Source organism: Budorcas taxicolor, chromosome 11 (genome assembly GCF_023091745.1).
Source record: "Budorcas taxicolor isolate Tak-1 chromosome 11, Takin1.1, whole genome shotgun sequence".
Classification (NCBI taxonomy): domain Eukaryota; kingdom Metazoa; phylum Chordata; class Mammalia; order Artiodactyla; family Bovidae; genus Budorcas; species Budorcas taxicolor.
Window position 1 is genome coordinate 152,409,199 of NC_068920.1, and position 26,368 is coordinate 152,435,566.

At 55.1% G+C, this 26,368-nt stretch overlaps 1 protein-coding gene across 1 annotated transcript; it reads right to left on the bottom strand.

Moving 5' to 3' along the window:
* Positions 1 to 138: 138 nt before the first annotated feature.
* On the bottom strand, positions 139 to 24,397 carry LHX6 (LIM homeobox 6). Its single transcript, XM_052648973.1, has 10 exons — positions 24,314 to 24,397; positions 23,092 to 23,163; positions 22,520 to 22,702; positions 22,037 to 22,158; positions 13,001 to 13,221; positions 10,439 to 10,539; positions 10,126 to 10,221; positions 9,747 to 9,921; positions 5,147 to 5,250; positions 139 to 840 (listed from the first exon to the last, which is right to left on the bottom strand). The coding sequence occupies exons 1-10, from the start codon at positions 24,395 to 24,397 to the stop codon at positions 820 to 822; spliced, it is 1,179 nt and encodes a 392-aa protein (XP_052504933.1). The 3' UTR covers positions 139 to 819.
* Positions 24,398 to 26,368: the final 1,971 nt, after the last annotated feature.

A 26,368-nucleotide genomic window follows, 5' to 3' on the forward strand; every position in this document is an offset into this window, starting at 1 on the left:
CATGCCTCCGCACATATGCTGGATAACTGGGGGAAAGTGGGGCCCCCAGCACACACACCCCGAGCTTCCTCTTTCCTCTCCTTAAAATGGCTCATGCCCCTCCCAGCCCAACATGCCGACTCCTTCTCCTGGGCCTCCAAACTAATGGAGGTCTTTGTCCACCCCCACCCCAGCCCCTGCCTATCCCACTGCCTCTTGGTCTGGGCAGGCCTCCATCTTTGCCCTGTTGGGCCTCTCAGGGTTGGTCAGTGTCTCTTCTCTCTCTGAATTAACTTGACATAACCAGACAGATGGAAATGATAAAATTAGAACATAGCTTTCCTTTGGGGACATCCCACAAACACTGTAGAATCTTCCAGACAAAAGCAAGAGCGGATAACACTGGGGGTTGTTGACTATTCAGAATTTGGAGATGGTTCCAAGGAAGTAGCAAAGGCCAACACGGGAGGAAAGAAAACCTGTAAATTGGAAGGCTGTTGGCGTCACGCAATTCAATTCGGCCTTTTGCTATTGTGATCAGCTTAAGTTGAAGAGGACGACTCCTGTCTAAATGGGAAACACAGGCTGTTTTCACCCTGGCTCCAAGTATCAGGGAGCTCTGCTTTCCTGGAGGAGGGCTCCGCAGTGCTCCTGGTGGGTTCTGGTTCTCAGCAGGAGACAGGGAGGCCAGGCCCAGGGGCCCAGCTGGCGGCGGGCAGGATGGCAGATGAGGGGTGGATGCGGAGCGGGTGATCCCTGGCAGCGGCTCAGACTCCAAGTTTCAGCGGCTAAGGGACAGCTGCAGGTCGCCCATGGACAGATGCGGAAGTGCCGGCAGTGTCAGTACTGAAAAAGGATGACCTGCAACAGGAGGGTATGGGAGGGGGCTGAGCCAGGGTCAGCACCGCCTGGCAGCCCCCCAGAAGTCCTCAAAGGCCTGGAGAAGGAGGGGCACCCAGGGCCCACATCTGAGTTCAAATCCTGGCTCAATCACTTGCTTGCTGTGCAACCTTGGGCAACTCACTTCACCTCTCTGAACCTGTTCCCTCATCTGTCAAACAGGGATGAGCACACCTCTCTCCCTCTCTCTCTCAGAATGGAGAGGAATCAGGAAGATTCAAGAGCAGCAGCTAGCACCTCCTGGGCACACTCCCTGGCACTGGGTATAGTACACACGGGCATGATTTCACAGAGCCTGGCCTTAACCCCACCAGGGTGCCCTGATACCATCTCCTTTTTGAGAGGTGAAAATCAAAGAGCCTGGGGTCGCCCGGCCCAGAAGAGGTGGACCCAGCATGGCAACCCCAGCCTGGCTCTAGAATAAGCTCTGCTCATTAGACTCACTGCCTCTTCCTCTCCAGGCCACCTTGAAAGTTACCAATGCCACTTACCAAGTACCAGGCAATGGGCCAAGCCCTTCATGCATCCAAGCACTTGGAGAGGCAGGTGGCTGAGACACGCCAGGTACCTGACATACAGAGGGTGGTCAGGGACCAACTGCTTCCTCTCCCCGTCTCCCACCTAAGATGCCTGGCTGACCTCACAGTGGCGCCAACACAGCCCCACAGCCCTTGACAGTTCAGGTCAAGGATTATTGGCTGTCTGGCCAATAGGATGTGCCTTTTGACAGTCCAGTGCCAGGAGGAGATTTCAAGTTGGCCAGGGACATCCAGTGGGCATGGCCATACGGCTGTTCCATTTTTCGATCAAGAATGTTAATGGCCCAGGTCGGTTTCCATGAGGAAGAGATGGAAGAAAGCCATGGTGATAATAACCAACACACATGGAGCACTTCCTGCGTACCGGGCATCGTGCTAGGCCCCGTACATATATAATCGCATTTGCTTTCAGCAACAACCTTGCATGGTAGGAACTATTATCCTCATTGTGTGGATGAAGGAACTGAGGCTCAGAGAAACCGTGTTCCCAAGTCCCAGAGTGAGAAGGTAGCTGAGCTGGGGTTTGGTCTGCCTGACTCTGGAGCTCACCCCCACCTTAGACTGTGCTCTCCTCTAGTCTCTGGGTTGCCTACCTGGCTTTGGGCTCTTCCTAATAGAAGCTCTCTCCAGAGGGATGACCCTGCCTGTCCATGAGCTTCTGTCTCTCCATCTGAGCAATGACGGCCAGCCTCTGATTTTTAAGAACTTTCCAAGCTCTGAACTGTGGGATCAGGGGCTGTGACCGGGAAGAAATGTTGGTTCTGGAAACTCACAGGGATAAGCAGTCCAATGACAACACGGCAGAGGCACAGGATGCTACCTACCCCAGTGCTCAGAGCACTGTTCTCTGGGCCAGGCCAGTGCTGGTCTTGATGAGTGGGTTTGGGGGGGCTGCCCCAGGGGGCCCTGAATCTCCTCCTTGCTGGGTTGGATCAGGCCCGGAGGGATTTGGAAGAAAGCCCACAGGGTTCTGCACTGCCTGGACACACACAGTCTGCCAGGCCCCAGGGGTTTGGCAAAATGTGGACAGAGAAGGTTCCTGGGAGCTGGCAGGAAGGTCTGACAGTGAGAGGGTGGAAGGTCATGAGGAGGGGGAAATGTTTTTCTGTAGAATTGCTGGATGTGAAGCTGGGGCTCTGGGCCAGCAAGAGAGAACTCTGGCTCGGCAGCCAATCCCAGGGGCCAGAAACCTTCCCCAGCCAAAAGCTGCCAGACCCCTAGACTGGCTCATCCTTCAGGCTGAACCAGACATAACCACAAGCTTAGCTGAGAAACCAGGAGACAAAGGCTCATCTCCAAGTGCTGAGCCCAGAGTTAATTCCTTCCAAAGATCCCCTCTGACCCCAGATAATGCCCAGGCCCTTTGCTTGAAGGTATAGGACCCTCATTATGTTACCCCCTCGTGGCTCCCCCTCCACTTCCCTGGGGCCCAGCCACACTAAGCCCCCTGCTGTCCTTCCAGGTTCTTCCAAACCTCTGTGCCTTGGCAGGGATTCCTCACATCCCCTGCCTCTCCCCTAGAGCTGGCCATTCTGTCTTCTGGGTCCTCGAAGATTCACGTTCATCCCTTATCCTCAACTGCCCTGGGGTGTAGCTGCCCACCTCCTGCTCTAAGCCACCCTGAGGACAGGGACCATGCCAGCTCGCCTCTGAGTCCCGATGCAGGGTGGGACAAGATGAATACTCTCCTGCAGGCCCGGGGGCAGCTAGCCCTAGGATCAAGGCCAGCTGTACCCACCCTTGCTGTATGTCTCTGGGTGAGCTGCTGCTCTGGCAGAGCCCATGTCTGCAGGGATGAGATGGAGTCAACCACAGTCATCATCCCAGGGAGGCTGTGAAGGGTGAGGTCAAAGAGAGCACCGTGCAGACTGTGAAGGCGGCTCAGAAGCACACGGTTACTGAACCAGGCAGACTTCAGATCTGAGGGGCTAGCTGCATCCCTGGACAAGTTGGGTCACCTCTCTGAGCCGCTGTTGCCTTATATTTACCATGAGGACGCCATCCTCATATCCACAGGGTGATCGGGGGCATCAGACAACATATGTAAAGTGCCTGCCATGAACAAAGAAGCTGTTTACCCAAGGCAGCCCTTCCTGTGAGTATGACAGTCCCAAAGGGGATGTTCCTGGGGTGGGGTCACCCACCACTGGGGTCTCCAGAATTTGGGACTGCATACGTACTACCATTTACTTATAATCCTACTGGTCCTCCTGGCTGGCTGTACCTCCACATCATCTACTTTCCCCACGGTGCCCAGCCCTCAGCCCAGCCCCATAGGTAGGTGCTTAATCAGGAGATGGAGTAAGAGGGGCTGTCCTGGAAAGGCGGTCCCACTCCTGGCTGCCTGCCAGAATCACTGGGGCTGGGTATGACACCCGCATGTCCCTGGGGCCCACCTCAGCTCCCCAGAGGTGAGGCTGAGAAATCTGCCTCCCTAGGAGCTGCCCAAATGATGCTGAGGCATAGAAGACTGCGTTCAGGCCTGGCCCTGTTTCTCCCCAAACCCAGCACATCCTCTGACTCCCAGGGCTCCCTGCCTCTCCGAGGACCACTACAATGATGCTTCTAAAAGAGACCTCCAGGACCCCCCACAGTCCACGCGCCTCCACCTGGCAACCTGAGGGCTCTACCCCTCACTCTTATTCCTCCCAGGCTCGTGTGCCAGCAGCTCTGAATCACTCTGGGTTCCCTGAGAGCCGTGGCAGCTCATGCCTTCCCTGCCAAACCCTGAGGCTCAGGCGTGCCTTCCTCCAGGAAGCCTTCGTGTGTCTCTCCTGAGCTGGGCCCCCACCCCCAGCTCCCCTGGCCCCAGCATCACGGCTGAATCACACTTGTGTCCTAACTGTTGGCCTCCTCGAGGGCAGGATCTACATTTCCTTCATCTCTGTGCTCCTGGCACCTGACTCGGGGCTCCTGGGAACAACCTGTACATAGCAAATGACGGTTGAAGAACTGATTTTGTGAACGAATAACGGCACAAGTTCTCATTCCGGCCCTGTGACCTTGAGCTACCTGGGCCTCATTTTCTAAAAGAAGGGGTTGTCTGAGAGCAGTGGCTTTCAAGGCTCACTTCGAGCTGTCCTGGAGCTGAGTGGGAGGTGGGGGCTCTACTTCCTCTCCAGTTTCATCCAGAGTGGCTTCCCACCGACCTCGTTTCATCTCCATTCTTCATTACGAGAAAGAACAAACAAGTGGGTTCCCGGGCTTAAGAACAGAGCTTTCAAGCCACTGGACTGAGTGATGTCCAAGCACCCTTCTGGGTGTCCAGTCCTACTGCTTGAGACAACCAGAGATGGGGTTCCACAAAGGAGGCCTTACCAGTTGACCAAGGGCCACTGGCTGGCCTGCTGTCCCTGGGCCCCACCAGCTCAGGATATTCACTCGCAACAGATAGGAACACAAAGGAGGAAGCAGGAGGAGGAACCTGTGGTGGGAGGCAGGGTGGTGTGTGATATAAGCCCTTCTCAGAGCCGCAACGTTTGAGTGAAATAACTAAATCCGTAAATATGAAAAAGAGAAGGCCAGCCGTGGTGGAGAGCCACCAGGGGGCTGGCCGTACACACCGAACACACTGGCACCAGATCAAAGGACTTTGTGGTGGGGCTCAGGGGGGCCTGAGTGTGCCGGGCAGAGGGTGCCTGCTCAGCGACGAGAATCCTGCCAGAAACCCGATCCCAGCAGGGAGAGGGGGGGTTCTGACCCACCCCACCCAACCGGGCTCCATTTACCTTCTCCCCCCGGTTGGAGAGTGGTCCATCCATATCGGCTTTGAGGTGGACTGGGGGCGCGGTGTAAGGCAGCCGGCAGTGCACCTGCCCACACTGTACCTGACCTGTGGACGAGAGGATGCCTTGGAGCCCATCCCCCAGTCTCCATGCAGCATCCCACCAGCCCCGGGCTCGGTTGGCTGGAGCCCTGGGGCCATTTTCACCTCTGCCACTTACCAGTGGGGTGGCCCTGGGCAAAATTTCAGTAGGGTTGGTTGCAATACCCTATGTGAAAGTCTTTTGACTTCTGGGATCTTAGTTCCCTGACCAGGGATCAAACCTGTGCCCTCTGCAATGGAAGCGCAGGGTCCTAGCCACTGGACCGCCAGGGAAGTCCCTGAAAGTCTTTATGAGCAATGAAGCTATGTGTGGTAACTGTTGTGTGTGTGCTCAGCTGTGTCCCACTCTTTGCGACCCCACGGACTATAGCTCACGAGGCTTCTCTCTCCATGGAATTTTCCAGGCAAGAATCCTGGAGTTGCCATTTCCTTCTCTGGGGGAATCTTCCTGACCCAGGGATCAAACCTGCCTCTCTTGTGTCTCCTGCATTAGCAGATAGATTCTTTACCAACTGTGCCACCTGGGAAGTGTAGTTGATAATAACTATCTAACTCACTGATAAACACTCATAAATGAATATGTACATCCCCTATGTTCACAATAGCCAAGTCAACAACCTAAATGCCCATCGACAGATGAATGGATAAAGAAAATGTGGTACCTATATATGATGAATACTACTCAGCCATAAAAAGGAAGGAAATAATGCCATTTGCAGCAACATGAACAGACCTAGAGATCCTTATAATAAGTCCAGTCAGAAAGAGAAAGACAAACACCATATGATACCACTTATGTGTGGAATCTAAAATACGACACAAATGAACTTTTATGAAACAGAAACAGACTCACAGATATAGAGAAGAGATTTGTGGTTGCCAAGCAGGGACGTAGGAGAGGAATGGAGTGGGAATTTGGGGTTAGCAGATGCGAACTATTACATACAGAATGGATAAACAAGGGCCTACTGTATAGCGCAGGGAACTATATTCAACATTCTCTGACAAACCATAATGGGAAAGAATATTTAAAAATAATGTGTGTATATATATATGTATATATATGCATAATAGAATCATTTTGCTGTACAGCAGAAATTAACACATTGTAAATCAACTATATTACAGTTTAAAAGTTTTAAAAAGAGAGAAAAAGAAATGAATATATACATCCAAGGCTGTACATTCCTACATTCAAGGCTGTACCCCATCCATTCGAGTCTTTCCTTGGTGCCTTGTATCTTATCTCCCAGGTATCACCAGGGTTTTACCCCCATCCCCTAGAGGACTCTGTACTCATATATCACCTTCTCTAGGATGCTCTCCCTGACCACCCTATTCAAAACTGCCACCCAACACCAATACCTATACCTACCCCCTACCCTCCCTGCCTGTCTTCTCAGCTTTATTTGTTCTCCTAGCACTTACCATCATCTTCCTTACTGTATATTTTTATTGTTTATTTGACATTATCTGTCTTTGCCAGCTAGACTGCAACCTCTAATGAGGGCAGGAATTTTTATTGTCTCTAGATTCTAGATCTTTGTGGGTTTCCAGGGCCTAGAATAAGACATGCATCTAGTAGGTACTCTTTAAGATTTTGCTGGATGAATCTCTACACTATTCCAATTTTAAAACAGTGAGGGGTAAGGCCATCCCTGGTCTGACCCAAATGTCTCATGCTTCCAGCTCTTTGCCACTACAGTGAAGCCTATGGCCTCACTCTTCTCTGAACTTCATCCTCTTTGGTTGCAGGGGAAGGAGCCCTGTACAGAGACCTGCAATTAATACGTAACAGGGCAAGTCACTGTGCCTTTTTGAGCTACAGTTCCCTCATCTGGGGAAGATGGAGGAATTCTTAATATGGGGTGTTCTAAGGGCCCATGAACAGCCTGAGATTATGTGGAGAACTATGTGCATATGTATGCATTTCTGGAGTCTAGTTCCAAAGCTTTTTTATGAGATTCCAAGCTTGAAGTAAGTGTTAGTCGCTCAGTCGTGCCTGAATCTTTGTGACCCTATGGACTGCAGCCCACCAGGCTCCTCTGTCCATGAGATTTTCCAAGCAAGGATACTGGAGTGGGTTGCCATTTCCTTCTCCAGGGGATCTTCCCAAACCAGGGATCGAACCCAGGTCTCCTGCACTGCAGGCAGATTCTTTACCAACTGAGCTACAAGGGAAGCCCAAGCTTGAAGGCTCTGGGAAACTCAGGAACCTGTGAATTCAGTGAATGGCAAAGAAAATTTCTAAGGGGACCTTCAGTCATGCAACAGGAGGCAGCACGTTCTTCAAACACCCTTGATGCCTCCTGCCCCAAGCTGGGTTCACCTTGAGGGGAAAAGGAAAGGGCATTTCAGTCCTTTCTCTAGGTGTCCCTAGGCTTGGACAACAATCTATGTGGACAGAATCCTGACATAGCTCTGGAGACCATGGCCCCACTCTCCGTGGGGTCACCTAGATCCATTACCAACTTCACAGCAAACGTTGGCTGGTGGCCCAGACTCCTGGTACCTAGAGAGCCCCTGGTGCTTGGCACCTTTAACAGATGAACTAGAGAGTCAATGAGCTCTCTGCAGCTTGATACATCATTGTTTAGAAAAGAAAGGAGGAAAAGAGTCCCTCCTACTGAGCAGATGGTTCAGAAATGGAACAGAACAAAGAGACACTGGCAGACACTGCCACTTCCAACTGTCAGCCTGGTGCAGTAGGCAGGATTCTGCATTCGCAGCTCTGCAAACCAGAGCCACCACTACCATCACAAGAGCAGCTAATACTTTTCCAGACTTACTAAATACTGAAAACATTAAGTCAATGATCTCATCTGATGCTCACAATACTGCTTTGAGATAGGTGTTCTCCTTTTTAAAAAAGAGATTCAATTCTTATTGTCTTCATTTTTACAGATGAGAAAACTGGTATTCTAGGATAATAAGACATTTGCCCAATGTCTCACAGCTTGTAAGTGACAGAGATGGGCTCTGAAGCCCCACAGTATGACACTAAAGCCCACATTTCATCATTAAAGAATCCTGGCTCCCACTAACTTACTGTGGACCATTGGTTTCCTCATCTGTGCAGTAGAACAGTGATGCTTAGAAACATCTGTCGAGATAGTGCCTGGCACATGGCAGGGACTCGGGACACAGCTGTGCTCTCTCTGACCTCCCTCCTCTTTCTCTTTTACTTGAACCCAGAGAAGAGAGGGTTTGAGCTTGTGGGTATGTTGTCGCCACCTATTTTTCTGGTCATGCCCAGCTTTGAGGAAACAATCAATAGAGACAACCTCAAAGGAAAAGAAAATCTGTGATAAGCACCCATTCAATAGCAAACTCACTAAATGCCCATCCTCCAGACACGCACAAGGCTACTCTCTCTGTCTCTCCCCCAGATTTCCACTCTTCGATCACTCCGCCACGACCTGCCACCCCTCGTCCACAGTGCTCAGTCCCCACTGACACACACCCCTCCTCCTTTATTTGTTTATTGTCTCCCCTCCTCCCCATCCTGCCACCTGAGCCTCAGGAGCGCACAGGCTTTGGTCTGTTGTATCCCAGTGCTTGGGGTTTCCCAGGTGGAGCTAGGAATAGAGAACCCGGCTGCCAATGCAGGAGACACAAGACATGTGGGTTCGATCCCTGGGTTAGGAAGATCCCCTGGAAAAGGAAATAGCAACCCACTCCAGTATTCTTGCCTGGAGAATCCCGTGGATAGAGGAGCCTGGCAGAATACAGTCCATGGGGTTGCAAAGAGTTGGACACAACTGACGAGATTTAGCACACAGGCTTCCCAGTGCTTAGGGCACAGAAAGCACTCAAAAAATACTCACTGAACACAGTGGCTCACCACCCTGTGAGGTAGCATCATTAGTGTCCCAGTGTACAGATGAGGAAACAGGTTCAAGGAAGTCAGGTGATCTGCCCTCGGCCTCAGCTGTGGGTACTCCTGTCACCCTGGCTCTCTTTTGTGACCCATATGCACTCATGCCAGGGCGCTTTCTGCCTATGCTTGGTTCCTCTGCTGCCTGCACTCCTATTTCCCCTCTCCTTGTGTCTCACTCATTCCTACCATCCTTCTGGTCTCAGCCGGAGGAGAAGCGACATCTCCACACACTCCCATCCAGAATCCTGACTACAGGAATCACCAGGATGAAAACCAAACGGCTCATCTATCTGGTATTGTTTCCTGTCTCTCCCACCAGAACGCAGGTTCCCCAGGGAAGGGACTTTACCCATCTTGTTCTTTTCCTAGTCCTTTGGCTCTGGCACAGTGGGTGTTGAGAGAGTACGTTTTGAATGGCTTGCCTCTACCCAAGAGTCCAGCTCCACTGCGCAGAGCTGGGGAACTTAACTCCTCTCCCCCACCTCTAGGTCCGAGGGACTGAGGAACCCTCAGCTGCGCTCACGAGGCGCAGCAAGGACTTCCCACGCCTCCGCCACCCACGAGCGCTCGTCTATACCCGCTCTCCCATAGGCCGGGCGACCGGAGTGTCGCGGTCACTTACTCTCGATGTAGCCGTGCAGGGTGACCATGCGGGCCCGCTCGGGGCTGCTGAACGGGGAGTAGTGGATGTCGTCGGACAGGGCGGAGGGGAGGCGGGACGGCGGCGCCCCGGAGGGCGGCACGGGATGCTGCGGTGTATGCTTTTTATGACGCGCTCGGCAGTTTTGAAACCACACCTGGAACGACAGCCTCAGCAGCCTCAGCCTCGCGGAAAAGGGCTGGACGCGCCGCTCCGGGACCCCAGGCGGGACTGCCTCGTAGCCACCTGAGGAAGGGCGGCCACGTGTGCCCCCCCCCCGGACCCGCAGCCCTGCTACGCGCTCGAGGGCCCGCCCCCAGGCCCCGCCCCAGACCCGAAGGCCCCGCCCACCCGGCCCCACCTGGATGACCCTTCGGCTGAGGCCCGTCATGTCCGCAAGCTTCTGCAGCGTCTGCGCGTCGGGGTTGTTGTCCTGCGCGAACTGCGCCTGCATAACCTGCCAGGCGCCGCGGGGCGGTGAGGCACGAGACCGCCGAGGTCGCCAAGGCCCCGGCCCAATCAGAGGCTCCGGCCCGGAGGCCACGCCCCCAGGCAGCTACAGCCCCTCCCCGCCACCCGCGGGTCGGGCAGAGGGGAGGAGTTAAGAGACCCTATCAGCCCCGCCCACTCCGAGGCACCGCCCACACCCGGCCACGCGCGGCCAGCCGGGGTACCTGCAACTGCTCGGCGGTGAACGACGTCCGGGCGCGCTTAGCTGGCTTGGGCTGACTGTCCTGTTCGGAGGGCACTGCCCCCTCCAGCGTGAGGCCGTTCCCTGGGGGCGACAGAAGTGGCTGACCACGCGTCCCCATCTCTTCTAGTGGCAGCCTGGAAAGGACGGGGGTGGGGGGAGCTGGTCCCTGGAAGTGTCAGGAGCGGAGTTGGCTGGGAGCGGGAATTCCAGGGTCCTAAGCCCCTGAACTCAGTTTTGGGGGAAGAGGCTTCTCCTTCTGAGCATCTGCTCAGTACCAGACGCTTCTCTTTGGGGGTGCCCTGAACTTCTCACAACCCTGAGGATTGGTGACATCTTCGTGTTACAGCGGAGGATACTGAGGTTCAGAGAGAAGAAATTCCCAGCTCTGGACCTTTCAATTAGTATTCTGAAAGCTGGCTGACTCTAGCATCCCAGTTTGGGCTCCCTCCTTGACATACTGGGGAAACCAAAGACTGATGGAGATGGGAAGCAGGCAGGTTATAGAACTGTGATCCTAATTTTGTGAAAAAAAAAAAAAAAAAAAGGATGGAAGCAAAAGGGTTGGAAGGATATACACCAAAGGCTTAGGAAGAGGGAGTGCAATTACTGCAGCTTCTGAAGTTTTTCCAACAATCACATGTCATCACCTTCTCTAAGGTTTAATTTTGTTAACTGGAGTATGTGTTATTCTCTTTCCACTTAACATTACTTTTTTAATCACACTAAATATATTCCTTTCTTTTAATATCTCATTTTTCTGAATGCAAAGGTAATACATGCTCCTTATCAATAGCTCAGCAAATTCAGATAAGCACAAAGAAGAAAATTAAAATCTCCAGAAACTCCACCACTATTCATAATTTTTTAATTAGGAAAAAGTGTGCTGAAAGAAAGAAAGAACAAAACAAACACTCCAACATACAGACATAGAACAAAATCTGGGAAGACATACACTAAGATGTGAGGGGTGGTGGCATTTGGAGTTGTCTTTATTTTCTCCTTTTTGCTTAGCCATCCTTTCTAAATTTTCTATAATGGACATGTGTGTGTTTAAGTTTTACAAGTAAAGCAGTAGCCAAAACTGAGGGCTGGTCAGTAAAGGAGATCTGAGGTCATAAGCCTTCAGGTTCCCTGCATGGTAGGACTCTGGAGTCAGGCCTGGCTATGAGAGCTGGAGTGTAACTGGCAAGGCTGTGGCTATAGAGTCCTGTTTGGTTCAGATATGGAAGGAACCTGGAGTGACTGACGGCTCATGGTGTGGGGGAAACGCTGACTCCTGGACTTCCATCCCAGCTCCACAACTGACCTGCCCAGTTTCCTTGCAGGTAAATTCAGAGCACCCCAGCTTCACTTGTTCCCCACTCAGACCCACTCAGCCCTGATCCTGGCAGGAGAAAGTGACGGCCCTGCTATGGCCAAGGCTTCCCAGGTGGCACAATGGTAAGGAATACACCTGCCAAAGCAGGAGATGTGGGTTCGACTCCTGGGTCAGGAAGATCCCCTAGAGTAGGAAATGGCAATCTACTCCAGTATTCTTGCCTGGAAAATTCCTTGGATAACCAATCTTGGTGGGCTATAGTCCATGTAGTCTCAGAGTCAGACATGACTGAGTGACTGACTGGTGCTGTGGCCAGTGCTCTGGGGATTCCTGACTAGTCCTCTGACTAGAGACTGAGGTAGTGTGGTCCACACTTCCTGAGAGGCACTGGGGATGGGGCAGACACTATATGACTTAGCCCCTACAAACCCGGGAAGACCTGGGTCCTGTCCCTGAATCTAAGTGTCTTCAGAAATCTCAGTATCAAAGTCAGAAGAGATTTAGGGGTCTTCCTAGTCCAAGATCCCCTGGAAAAGGGAAAGGCTAACCACTCCAGTATTCTGGCCTGGAGAATTCCATGGACTATCTATGGAGTCGCAAAGAGGTGGACACAACTGAGTGACTTTCACTTTCACTAATAACCATTTTCCCACTAGGGAGAGGCCCAGAGATAAAAGGCAACTTTGTAGGTCAGCACAACCTGCCAGAAGCAAAACTGAAGTTCCAGTCCAGAATTAAAACCCCACCCCTAAACCTCTGGCTTGCGGCTGCTGGGGTGGGAGTTGGAAGGAGAGGGTCACATCATCTCTGGACGACTGGCCCAAGCTTGGTTCCAGCAAAGTAGAGGGGATGAACCTCCAGGCCACCCAGAGCTATCCAAAGGTGGAGTAGGCTGCTGGTGATGAGAGTCACGGCTAGGGCCACTGAGTGCCTCTCGGCTTTTCAGAACATCAGCCTCATCTATCTCTGAGGTGTCTTATCGTTAGCCACATTCTACAGAGTAGGAAACACAATTTGCAAGGACCAGCAGTGTTACTTCAGACTTGCAAACAAATGGCGGAGCCAGAAGCGCAAGGTCCGTGCACAGCCCCACCCCCATGCTACCCCCAGGTGATAAGGGGGACGCCTGGATCTAGAGAATTGTGAGCAGTCCCTGGGATGCTGAGGTGGCGTGGGGCGTCAGAGAGGGCTGGGGATGGGGAGGGGTAGGGGCGGGTTGGGTACCGTTCTCCGCGGCCCTCTTGAGGTTCTCGATCATGGTGTCGTAGTGAATACGGCAGAGCACCTTCTCCTCGACCAGGCCAAACTCCTCGCCTGTGGATAGCTGGCGCTTGCACGAGAAGCAGGCGAAACAGGCCAGGTGGTAGGCATTGCCGCGCGCCCGCCGGACCCAGTCGCTGGCGTAGATCTGTCGGCCGCACCGAGCGCACTTGGTCCCAAATCGGCTGTGGACATGGGGGGGAGGGGAGGGAAGGGATGGTGAGGCTCAGACCAGCCATCCAAACCCCAGCGTCTCCGCGGCACCCGGTTCCTGAAGGACTTCACTCGTGCGTTTCCCTTCGTCTGGATTCACCATTCCCTGCAGCCAAGTCCCACCTGGAAGGTGAGCTGGTGGGTGGTTTCTTACTTTCTTCTTGGTGCTTTCCTGAGTTTTTCAAATATTCCACCATGATCACTTAATTTGTATATAACATTACTTTGCTCAATAAAATACAGGGAAAATATAATAATAGCAATAATTTGGCAAATTTATGAGCACTTACCACTTGCCCAGCAAGATTCTAAGTGTTTTTTGTTGATTGTCCCAATTAATCTTCATTTTGCAAATGAGGAAAATGGGGACCAGAGAGGTAGAGTAATTGGCACAAGGTCACACAGCTTGCAAAGAGAGAAGCCCTAGCCAGTCTGCCTCTTGAGAAGAATAAACTGTAACCCAGCTGTAGAGAAAGTTGAGAGTTTCTTGAAAGCATAGATGGGTATGCACTTACTGGCTTTGTGACCCTGGACACAGTGTTTAGCTTCTCTGAGTTCTCATTTTCGTGCCCTGAGCTGAACTAGGTGACAACAGCAATGGTTAGTGCTATTGGTTTAGTGCTTTGCAGTCTATTCAGTAAGGAGCTAGTCTCAGACTCCGGAGCCCTGTGTCGTCTGAACAAGAGAGAAAAGCCCAGATCAAACGCCTCACTCTCTCAAGCTTTCCCGATTCTGCCATTTCCCCTTCGCCCTCCCACTTTCTGGTGTGGCTGCCTCCACCACCACGGGACTGGGAGCCCCTCTAGGAAGCAGCAGAGTCTGCTTACCCTGTCCCAGAAGTCAGCCCAAGGCCTGGCCCGGGAGCACCAGGGAAAGTCTTTTCTTGAAGTGGATGATGACTCACCCAGTGACCCTGCGCCGACCCTCTGGTACACACTCTTTTTCAGGGAATGATGACCCCACTCATCTAGCCCCTCAAGCTTAGAAACCTAAATCAACCACCCCTCCTTCTCCTCAACTCATCAGGCACTGTAGGTTCCCTTTCCAAAGTATCTCTGGGACCCATCTCTTCCTCTCCATTGCCACTGCTGCTTTCCTAAGCCTTGCTCCCATCATGCACCCCTCACTGCCAATCTTTAAGCCTGTTTCCAGTGTCACCCTGGCCAACTCAGCCTCCACACAGTGGCTACAGGGAAGTTTCCAGCATGGATGCTTTTTGCTGTCCCCTACCCAGCTTAAAATCCTCTGGTGGCTCCACTCTACGCTCAGGATCTGGTCCAAGATCCTTGTAGTTGACAGAGCTCAACAGACCACATCCTCTCTTGGCTCATCTCCTCCCTAACCTTCCTCAAGATCCCTCACCCCACACCCAAGCATGAGCCTGAGTCAGCCACGACGGAAGCTGGTCCCAGGTCTTATGACCCCTCTGAAGCACTCCCCACTCCCCAGGCTTTCGCACAAACTGTTTCCTCTTCCCACCGCCGCGGACCTCCCACTCCTAGTTCCACGGCTCCCAGGACCACCTTCTCAGCACTGAACACATCGACTTGTAAAAGTCGGGTTTCTTGGCTCTCCCTTCCACCCCAGCATTCCTGGGAAAGGATCTAGAAGATTTCCCTGTGTCCCCAGAGGCACATTTCCACCCAAAAGGGCACTGGAAGCGCCTTGAGAGCGCGCAGGAACCAGCCTAGCAAATGCGCTCTGGTTACAGCCTCGCCTGCCTTGGCAAACACAAACAACTGCCGGTTGAATAAACGGTCTCGGGTTGAACTGAGTACAGGAGCGGAGGCCTTGGCCAGCACCGACTACAGGCGTCCCTCCAGTGCCACGCCGCTCTCTCGGAAAAGGGGCTCTAGGGGACCCCGTCGGCGGCCGCGGGGTTCGCTCAGGCCGCTCTGCGCGCCTTGACCGAGTCAACCGTCTCTCAAACAGACAGAAGTGGTTCCCCACACCGTAAATTCGGCTTCCCCAGCACAGCCCGCGGTCTCCGTTTCCAACCCTTAAGTAAAGAAGAGAGGAAATCGTTTTGCCCATTTTAGTCTGCTCCCGTCGAGGGGCCGATTCCAAATTCTGCTGCCCGGCTCCAGACTGGGAGAATTTCCTGGCCTCTGAAAGGAAGAAGGAAGGGCCAGCCGGGTGCAGAACCCTCGCTGCGCTCCAGGGTTCTGGGCCGCAATTTTTTCCTTGCCTCCCCCTCGCTGCAGCCATGTGAAGTGGGGACTCTGACACCCAATTTGCACACGTAGGATCGGACGTTCAAGGTGGACAAGTGACTTGTCCAAGACGACACGGAGTGTCCGAGCCTTACAGTGGAACATGGGTTGAGGTCCCTTTCGACTTTGCAAAAAATCCCCTAGAACCTGCGGAAGCAGCGGGACTGGAGATACGTAGAGTTGAAACCCGGTGGTATGAACAGAAAAGGGGCCTGGTTTGACTGCGTCGCATCCCCACTCCGATCCTTGGGTCCAGGAAACTCCCTCGCGCAGGGCCTGAGGCCTCCGCAGGCTCGGGTAGAGAGAGCCTGAAAGAGACAGTAGAGGAAGGTCCCGGCCTCGAGATGCAGGCGAGAGCTATTGCGTCTCCAGCCAGCGGTTTCCGTGTTCCAGGATCGGTGCGCAGAACCGGAGTTTAAATTCCTGGATCCTGGCGCTTGGCTGTGCGGGATTCATCGTTTTCCGCCAGGACGCATCCAAGACTCCTCTCGCATCCCTGATCTTCCCGCTCCACGAATCCACGACGCCGGGCGCGTTCTGCGCCTCCATTGGCCGCTCGCAGAGCCCCATCCCCTTGTTCTGAGGCGGGAACCGCAGGTGACCTTTCAGCAACTTTATTTCCCATCTCGTATCACCCCAAATGCCGGGAGCTGTGCCCAGCTCTAGGATCTCCCTGCGCGCGTCGTGTCTCCGCCCAGTCAATGAAACCATCCTCGCGTTTAGATCCTCGGATGGGGGTGGGGGTCATTTTGCAGTTTGGGGTGCGTTTTGGGCGGCTCCTGAAGCGTGTCCCCCACTCGGGGAAGGTGGCATAAACAAGGGGCACCAGGAGGCTTACGGATCCAGGCTCTGACAAACCGACAGACTCCTTTCCCAGGCGGGCAGCGAGGCCCGAGCCGCCTAATTCCGGAAGCAGCGAAATCGGCGGCGGAGACAACGAAACTTCAAGAAAGGGGTGTTCGAGAGCTGCGAAGGGAGCGCCAAAGGGATTAGGGGGCGCGGCCACTGCCCGCCTCCCCCCTGCCTTGTGCGCGCCCCTCCCTGGGTCCCGCGCGCGCCACCGGGTAAAGGCGCAAAGCACAGAGACGCTTTGGGAATGGAGAGGTGTCGGAGGTAGGAAGCACAGCCTGGCAGCTGCTGCAAGGAGTGGAGTGGGCGCCGCGCACCGCCTAGCCCTCTCTCCGCTGAGGCCGGGAACGCAGACATCTGGGTACTCGTGGCTGTGCGGAGGGAGCTGTGCGCCAGGGAGGGAATCAAGCTAGCTCTCTCGGCCTGTCTCTCCTGGATACCGAGTAGAAGCCCAGCAGTTATTTGTGGCGTGAATGAGCCTAAACGAAAGAGCCCATCGGAGTTTCACTACGACTCCTGTCCTCATTGCTAAGCTACTCCTTTCCTGGAAACCGGAGCTCAGAGTGGGAGGGCCAATGTTAAGAAACTAGTGAGACAAGGCGTTGACACTCAAAACCAGTGCTCGCTCGTTTTGCGTTCGGGACGCTCACTTGAGGGCCCTAGAGAAGAGGTTCTATGAGGCAAACAAGTTGCGCGGGAGGTGGGGGGCGGGGGTGGTGGCTCTATGCTTTCTGCTTCTTCCCTGCTTTGCAAACCCACAGGAAAAGAAGCCGAAAACAACAGACCCAGCATTTAAGAGGTTAAAGCGCCCCACTCCTCGGAGGTCCCAGCCCAAGCCCCTCCCCGAACGCCTCTCTCAGCTCCCCCAACATCTGTCCCCCAACAGCTGGCGGCCGCTGGGCTGCTCTCAGCCGCGGTGGGGGGCCGCTTCCCAGCTCTGAGCCTCCCCGGGGACTCTCGGGGTCCGGGGGAGGGGGTGGGATTCCCCCGCTGGAGTGTGTGGTCAGAGCTTGGGTTCAAGGGGAAACGAGGAAGAGAAGCCAGCCGGCTTGCCCTAAGTCACTAGGGCCAAGTGGGGGACAGGAACCATTGTGGGCAGCCCTCCTTCCCAGGCCCAGCCCCGGGCACTCTCTGAACCCCACCCCAGACAACGCAAGAAGAGGTAGTTAACCCTTTACTCCCCACGCCCATGGTCAGGAGACAAGAGGGCTAAGGACCTTGTGACCTGAACCTCCAGTCACTGGGACTCTGAGTTCACTCCTGCCCTAGTACTCCCAGGGCCCACCCAGGGACAGTCAGTCAGAGCACAGAGGGTACTGCCTGTGGGAAGCCAGCTAGCCAGGTAGGGAGTCTTAGGGCCAGCAGCGGTGGGTGGGTGTGGTCTTTGCCATTCCATGTGCCCCACCTTGCACAGGCAGCAGGTTGCTGAGATAGCTCAGCTACAGAAGAAGAGTGCCAAATATTTAGACATAAGGATGGTAAGTCAGACAGCCGTGAGGGTTATCCAAGTTCTGCCACTTATTAGCTGTGTGACCTCACCACTCAGGGCCGCAGCTTCTCCTCCTATAATGTAGGGGTTATGACAATTACCTACTCACAGGGTGGATGGGAGGATTCAATGAGATAAAGCAAGGAGATATAAAGGGTTAACACAGTTCCCGGTTTATAGAAGCGCTTTGTAAGGTCTCTGGACAGCATCTTCGGTCCTGTCCTCTTCCACTCTCACTGGTGGGACTCATTCTCCATTCTCTTGGGACACTGTCTCCCCCAGTCTACAATAGGTATGACACTTAGGAGGGGAGGGGCCAGAGGGGCACCGCAGATCAGTCCATGTGGGGGCAGCAGCCACAGGTCGGTGGGTGGGAGGAAGCTGTCTGGTTGGTTTATTTTTTAAAAAAATATTTATTTATTTGACTGTACTGGGTCTTAATTGCAGCATGGGGGATCTAGCTCCCTGACCAGGGATCTAACCCAGGTCCCCTGCATTGGAAGCACGGAGTCTTAGCCTCTGGACCACCAGAGAAGTCCCCTGTCTGGGGTTTTGATTGTTGAGAAATGAATCCCCCAGAAAGGAACGCTATCTTCCCACCCTCCCTCACAGGACTCCCCCCCCCCCCCGCCCCCGCCACTTCTTGGAAGCAAATAGAAAGCAAAACGCTCTTAACCCAAAAAGTGAAGAAGTTAAAAGCATCACACATTTCCCTGGTGGAAAAAATTTTTTTTTCTGCTAGGACTCAGGGAGTGAGGGGAGGTGGGAATCTGATTGAAGCCACAAGGGGTGGTGAGGTCCCTGTTTGGATGGTGAGTTGGAGAAACTGAGGCAGAGAGGTCCAGTGAACTCAGAGAGGGCACACAGCCAGTGGAAAGGCAATTCCTTCCAACAAAGCCAGGAGCAGCAATGGCTCTCCAGACTCTACCCCACCCAGGCACAGCCACCTGCCTCCTGCCCCAGTGAGCTTGGAGTGCTTTCCTAACATCTAGCTTCCTGAGCCCCCAGTGCTACCAGCTCTGCCAAAGAAGATAGGAGTCTACAGACCAGTGTCAGGGAAGGGCAAGATAGCAGATAGAACCAAGAGGAAGCCCTTCCCTGGGGAATAAGGTCAGAGGACCTCAGAAGCTACCAGTGGGGTCTTGGCCACTTCCTCCCTCCCTGCATCCTGTTCAGAAATCTTGGCCTCTCTTTGGGGTGAGTGCTCCAGCCCATTTCCCATCAGACCCTTGATCTTGGGTTTCAGGAAGCAGAGGGCCAGAGAATCTGAGTGCTAGGCCCTTCCCTGAGCCCCAATCTAGAGAGGGAGCTCTGCCTTCCACGCTACCATACTCTCTCCAGGAAGAGCTCACTTCCAGCAGCCACCCAGAGCCCCCGCTGCCGCTCAGAGCAGACAATAGTCCCTGCCTGGTGCTCCGCCTGCTTTTTTCTCTCCCTTTTTGTGGGTTTCATTATTTTTGTTACAGGTGGGGCTGCCAGGGATGAGTTATGCCTGCAGGGAGACCTGGCTGGGGGAGAAACGATCAGAAAAGCCACAATTCTCTCATTCCAGGGAATGTGAGCCTTTATTCGCTCTATTTTTTTTAACCAAAAATCTGTTTTAGTTTTGCTTTGGGGGCTATTGTCACTAGAAAAGGATTAGTGCTCAGAACCTGCAGCCCAGAAATGGCCCAGCCCCATTCTTGCTCCCCAAGCTGTCTGAGGAAATGCCATCAGGGCGGAATGCCCCTGCCACCCTGCCAATGGTGACACTCATAGCACCTACCCTTTAGCGAGCCTCTCCTGAGCCTTCCTCCCTTCACTGGCCTTTTTGGCAGCTCAGAGAGATACCCTGGTAGGAGGATACTAAGGGCAGAGAGATGCAGTGATTTGCCCGAGGTCACACAGTGATTCAGGGTTGGCCTCATGGAGTCTGGTGTCCATGATAGCTGGATATCTCATTCTTCATCCCACTGCCGTGGAAAGGAAGGCAATGGAGGCTTTGAACAGTAGGGTCAGAATCTGAGTTTTGACCAATCCTTGAAGATCTAGGAAAGCGCATCAACCAAGGAGGCTTGGTCCAGCTTTGGGCATGAGCTGGGGCTGGAGAAGCAGCACAGACATGTGGGCAAGTGGCTCACAGGGTGGCGGGTCTGCTGCCACCAGGAGAACCAGGAGAGGGGGCCAGGCCTGCCTTACTCTGAGGGAAGAGGCCAGCTGGGTTCCCCAGGCTGTCCTGGCCCACTGATGAACACAAGGAGCCCTGAAAGGGCAGCTGGCTTGTTTCTTTACCAACTGGAGTCAGGCCTAGAGCAGGGACCCTAACCTCTGCTTCCTGCCCTGGCCAGTGAAGAGTAAGGACAGTGGAGGGGAGAGGTCACACTCTGGTTACACACCACACAATGACAGCCCTGCCCTCACATACACACAGGCTGCAGCCCATACCCACAAATCCACAGTCACTTCACACCCTTGGGCCCTCAGTGCCTGGATTAAGGCCATAAGCAGAAATGCCCCTCAGAGGAGGGGTGTATGGCGGGTGGGGAATGATGGGATTTCAGTCTCTCACCTTGAGACCCCAGTCCAGAAGGAAGCTTGTCCTGACCAACTTGCACAACACACACACACACACACACACACACACACACAGTCCCAGCATTCACAGAGACACACACTCTCCATTCACACATGAACCGACAGACAAATGCTTGCTGTTAAGGAATACCCACGCTATCCACACGCCCCTCGCCCTGCTCAGTTGACACATTCACCCAGGCCACAGCACAGATCCAGACAGGCAGACACTTGTGCATCCTCGCACTTGGAGTCCCAGGCCACCTGGTAGAGCCGCCCTTGCCCATGCACACCGTAGCTGCACTTCCACTCACACCCATGCACCGATGGAGAAGAGTCTCTTTCTCCAGCCAGGCTTCCTAAGGTGTCCTTAGAGCACCCCAGCCCCAAATACTACAAGCCTACCCCTAGATTCAAGGTCCTCTCTTTCCAAGTTCCCAGAGACTCAAAGCGAGGGGATAGGGAAAGCAGTATTGCCTTACAAGCATCCCCTGACTTAGAGGATCTTTCTGGGGCTGGGGTATTCCCAGGAAGGCTGCATCGGTGACCTCTCTAGGGGCAGGGATGGGAAGGATGTCGGCGTCTGGCGGGATGCGGGCTGCTGGTTGTAGGGGAGTAGCTTTCTCCACTTCCTCAGAAAGCTCTTGGGAACAGGCGTCCTGCCCAGGAACCAATTCCACTCCATTCTCTCTGGACTCCATAGGCCCGAGTTCAGGCCTGCTTAACACTTCCCCTAGGGATCGGGCAGGCACTCGCTGCTTTTCTGACCTCACCGCGACCTCGACCCCATGACCCGGGCAGGGCCGAGCCGCGTGGTGAGGAGCCAGGCTGCGCGCAAGCGGTGGAGATGCGGCGGGAGGACCAGCTAGGCTGCTGTGGAGAGCTGCCGCTGCACCGTGGGGCGGAGGGTGCAACCCAGGGTGATCCTACTCGGGGGCCCTGGCTGCGGCGCCCCACTCCCCCTTCCTGTCCCGGCAGCCCAAAGTCAGAGCCTAGACCCCGGTGAGGCTGAAGCCGGGGACGAAACGGCAACGGAGCTGGGACTGGAACCGGCACCCGGGGCGCAAGCAGGATCCCAGACACGAAATCCTACACTCGAGCGATGCCGGGGTCTTAGTTGAGGCGGAGCCGGAGACCGAGGTCGGGGGTTAGATCGAGAGCTTGAATATGGGTTCGGATCCGAGACCCATGCGAGGCTAGTTCTTCAGGCCGAACCAGACCTGAATTCAGCCTCGAACTCGGCCGAGGTAAGAGCCAGGACCAGAGCCGGGACAAGAGTCTAGAGGCCAGCTCAGGGTCCTGCCGGGTAGAGACGCCGGCTTTGCTGGAGTGGGAGGAGGGTTACAACCCAGGGCCGGGGGCCTCGGAGCTCGACCGACGAGCTGGGAGTCGGAACGGGAGCCTGAGGTTTAGGCAGGAACCGAGAGGGAGCCAGAGACGCGACCAAAGCCGAGTGGGCCTCAGCAACCGGAGGCGGATCACCGGCCCGAACCCCTGCCGGCACAGACGAGCGGCCTGGAGCTCCTGGTGCTTGGCTCTGAGAGCGGGTGGGCTGGGCCCTCGCGCTGCGCCGCGCCGGGGCATTAGGGACGCGGGGGCCTCCGGAGCCAGAGACCGAGCGGAGCTGACAAACGGCCTCTGAGCTCCCCCGGCGACACTGCTGGCCCTGCGGCCGCAGCCTACCTGAAGTAGTCCATCTTGCAGAAGATTTCCTTGTTCTTGATGTAGCAGCTGTTCTGCTGCCTCAGCGACGTGCGACACACGGAGCACTCGAGGCAGCGCACGTGCCAGATGAGGTTGTTGACCTGGGGAGGGGGCGGAGATAGGGGGGGCGGCTGAGCGCGGACCTCTGCGCGCGCCCGGCTCCAGCCTCCCCGGCCCCCTTTGCAGACACACGCGACGGAGCTCTGAAGAAACATGTGACTTCCCCCACTTTTCTTCTGTAACATGGAAGCTCAGGGAAGTAGAAATCAACTGCCCATTTTTCAGACGGGAACCCGCGGGCGCTGAGAGACGCAAAGATCTGCCTGAAGCCGCGGAGTCCGGCCGAGGCTGAGCAAAGATTCGAATTGAGGGGACCCGGCGCCGGCGTGGCTCCCCCTGCAGTCCTCGGGGTCACAACCCACACCCCGCCAACACACACGCAACAACCCGCCCCTGTCTCACCTTGAGCAGATAGCGGTCCAGGATCTCCAGGCCACAGCTGGAGCATATGTTCTTGCCGGCGGACGGCACGGAGGAGGCGGCAGAGGGAGGTGAGCAGACGGAAGGCGTGCTGGGCGTACAGGGAGAGGCCCGGCCCTCGTCCTTGTCCAGAGCGCCGGCCAGGGCCTCAGAGTCCGACTGAGCCTGCCGTGGGGGAGAGGGAGAAGCCGCACTCTGAGCTGCGGGCCGAGTCGGGTGCCCAGCGCTGCTGCTGCCTCGGAGACAGACCCGGCCTCCGCGAACCAACCGACAACGAAATCCCCCCAAAACGACAAGCCACGGGCTACAGGACAGGATGGAAGGGCCTACTGGAGAGGAAAGGACGGCTCCAACTTTTAGCACGCGCGTCCTAGGTGCCAGGAGCGGTCAAAGCTCGCCTTCCTGGCCAGAAAACCGAGGCTCAGAGAGGGACGGCGCCCTGTGGCAGTCTCCCAGCGCACCGGACAGCTGTTCGGGGCCGGAAAGCCGCGTCAGCTCCCCAGGGCCCGGCCGCCAGGGCACCGGGGACCGAAGGCAGGGCCGAACGAACTCACCATGGCGGGTGGCGCGGTCCCTTCAAGGCAGCGGGTGGTCGCTTTGCAGCCGGACCCTGGCTGGGCCATCACCTGGGGGAGGGGGAGGGAACGCAAGCGGCGGCGGCTGCAGCACTGGCTCCGCGCAGCCTGAGCCCAGCGCCTCCCCGCGCCTGTTATATAAACCGGCGCGGAACAATGAGTCCTAACTTTGTAGTGGGCATTTAAAGCCCTTCCCCACAAAAGCGGTGTCTCTCTAATGAAGCAATTTGAATTTGGATTGGATTTTTTCCCTCTCTCTCCCCCTCTCCCTGCACTTAACCCGTGGCTCTTGAAGTAATCGCTTAGTTCCCTTGCAATCCAAGCCTCTGAGGGGGAAAAAAAACACGCGCACACACACAAACTACCTGCAATTAGAAATTGTCGTGAATGCCCAAGATAAGAGGTAGCCAGAGTGTCAATTCCAACTGTCAATCAGTGAGATCCATCAGGCCGCCCAAAGAATTGCAAATTTGATTTTTTAATGGTAGTAATTAAAAATCGAATTTTTTCTCCCTCCACCCACCCCCCGTCCTCGCTCCCTTCTCCTCCTCTCGGCGCAAAATGCAAAAAGGAGAAAAGAGAGAAAGAAAGAAAATAAAAAAGAGATTGGGGAGGGGCGCTTGAGGAAAATAAAACCCTGAGCGCTGGGAGCATCAGCCCGTCCGCCCCGCGCGCGCGGCCAAATTGATGCGGCGATGCTGACGCGGATTCAGGCGCTTTCCGAGGGCCAGTCCGAGGGAAACCCAGAGCAAAACGGGGGCGAGATCGGGGACGAAACGGGGCCCAAAAGAGAAAAGGGAGGCGTCCAAGAAGAGGAAAGAGCACCCTCCAGCCCCTCGGAGCTCCCGGGACCGGCCCCGCGCCGCGATTCTCAGCGTTGCGCCGGCACAACCCCAGGCGCATCGGCGCTATCAGCGCCTATTCAGACGGACAATACCCGCCTCGCCTCCTCTTGATTCGCCTGTGTCTTTGCTAAATCGCTTTTTGAGAAATTCCTCCAACATTTGCATAATGTGTTCCCGTTTTCCGCGACCCCCCCTCCTCGTGCTCGCGCGCGCTCACACACTCACAGACACACACTCCCAGGCGCACCCCCGCACCCCTCCTCCCCGCGGCCGCCCGTCGCCCGGCCCGGCCCGGCTGGGTCCCGGCCCCATCCGACCCCGGCCCGGGCGGCTCACCCACTCGCTCGCTCGCTCACCTGGTCGGCGGCGGGGCCGCCCTCGGCCGGCAACCGGCAGCCCTCGGGCAGCGCCGGGGCGGCGTTCTCATGCTTCCAGTACATGGGCCGGGGAGCGGCGGGCTCGGCGGGCGCGCGGCTCGGAGAGCGGTGCCGAGAGGGGCCACGGCCGCAGTGCGAGCAAAGGCTGAACCACGAGCAGGAGGGGAGCGGAGGCGCCGACCCCGCCGCCCCGGCCCCGGCCCCAGCCCCCGCCCCCGGCCCGCGCGCAGCCCCGGCCTCCCTGGCTGCCGCCGCCGCTGCCTCGGAAGAAGGTCCCGACAAACTTGGAGAGGCCCCCGCCCCCTCCTCCTCCTCCTCTCCCTCCTTCTGGTCCTCCTCCCCTTCCAGCTGCGGCGGCGGCCGCCCTGCCGCTGGAGCCCCGCTCGGTTCAAGATGAGTCATGCGTGACCAATCCCCTCCCCGCCAAGGGAGAGCGAGACACACACAGCGAGGCGGCGACCCAGAGATACACACACAGACCGACAGACACACAGAAACTCAGAAGCGCCGACAGAGAGACTGAGGGACACGCTGACATACAAAAGGCACCGGCAGGCGCACAGACACCCAGCGCTCATCACCGCCCTCTCCGCCCCTTGACGGGGCACCCACAGCTCTCAGCCACAGCCCCACTTACAGGTACAAGAGGGACCCATGCTCACACCTTGGGCCGAGATGGGTTTCATATAAAGTCACACATCAGACTCTCCTGATGCAATCCCATGCCTGGCACGTTTGTGTACATGCTGATGCAAATGATTACCTGTTCGCCTCATTTACACGAGCACAAGGCATGCACACATAACTCATACACCTGCACAGCTGCCTGTGCTCCATAACAAACAGAGGGCACACCAGTTCCTAAGGGCTTGGGTTACATCCCATCCTAAATAGGACTGGGTTGGGTGGGAGAGGTTGGGGGGGGGGATGTTGCTCCCCTGAATTCTCCAGGGAGGGATTGCCTGAGACATCCCCCTACCCTGCAGAATTTGCTGAGCTAAGCAGTCTAATGCCCATCTCACCTTCTCTAGGGGTCTACTGATAGTGAGAGAGATGGGGGAGGCAAGGAGGCCCTGGCACTGAGAGAGGAGACACAGCTTCCAACGACCCAGACACAAAAGACCTAAAGACAGAGCCTTACATACATTGACATGCAATGTACACACACATAAGTGGACACTCACAACCTTGGCCCCTTTTTCTACACACAAATTGAGCTCAGAGGGACATATAAATATACATCATCTTCTAAAAACAAATATGCACACTCAGATCCAGCCCTACAGGCACCACACACCCCACCTCCACGCAGTGGCCCATGCCATCACCTTCCTAATTGTCTTCATTTACAAATGTAAACACCCCACACAACTGTTCTTAGACGTGTACACACATCCATAGTTAAGAGAGCAGATTCCCACAGAGAGCTCCAAACCCATGTGACACCCCATGCCCTCTACTCAGATACTCTCAGATATACACATGTATCCCTACAGATGGCGAGATAACCATTTATAGTCAGAGACAGACCATACACCTCTGAAGACACAGGATTCCTGGTGGGCACAGCTTCAGTCATGCACACACAGACACATCTTAATAGGCACAGGCAGATGAGGCATTTGCCCTCCAGGATATTGCTACAGACTCACACCTCCTGTAGCCTCACAAGAGAAAAATATCTGTTCCTTTATACACACCAAGGTACACAGAAATGGTTCCAACCCCAGCCAATGGCATCTCCCACTTGCTGCATTTTCAGCCATTTATACAGAGTGGAAAGTTTCTCTTTGGACTGTAATCTTTTCCACTAAGAGTACAGTTGCAGTGTGAAAGCTGGTGAGGTGTGTGCACAGGCACACACATATGCATGCACCCTCCAGCATCCACCAGAGATGAGCCAGAAATGACCAGAGACGGACAACCTCCTTCTAGACTATCTTCTTTTGAACATAATAAACCCAGGTGCTACTCCTCTGTACTTCAATCCAGGGCAGGTATTTTACAATCATGCTATTTTTTTTTTTCACAATA

Excerpts from the sequence above, each read along its gene's own strand:
- LHX6 (XM_052648973.1), bottom strand. The coding sequence starts at position 24,397 with ATGTACTGGAAGCATGAGAACGCCGCCCCGGCGCTGCCCGAGGGCTGC. Across the intron at positions 22,703-23,091 it reads GGACCGCGCCACCCGCCATG|GCTCAGTCGGACTCTGAGGC; the intron begins GTGAGTTCGTTC and ends CCCCCACGGCAG. Across the intron at positions 13,222-22,036 it reads TGCAAGATGGACTACTTCAG|CCGATTTGGGACCAAGTGCG; the intron begins GTAGGCTGCGGC and ends CCATGTCCACAG.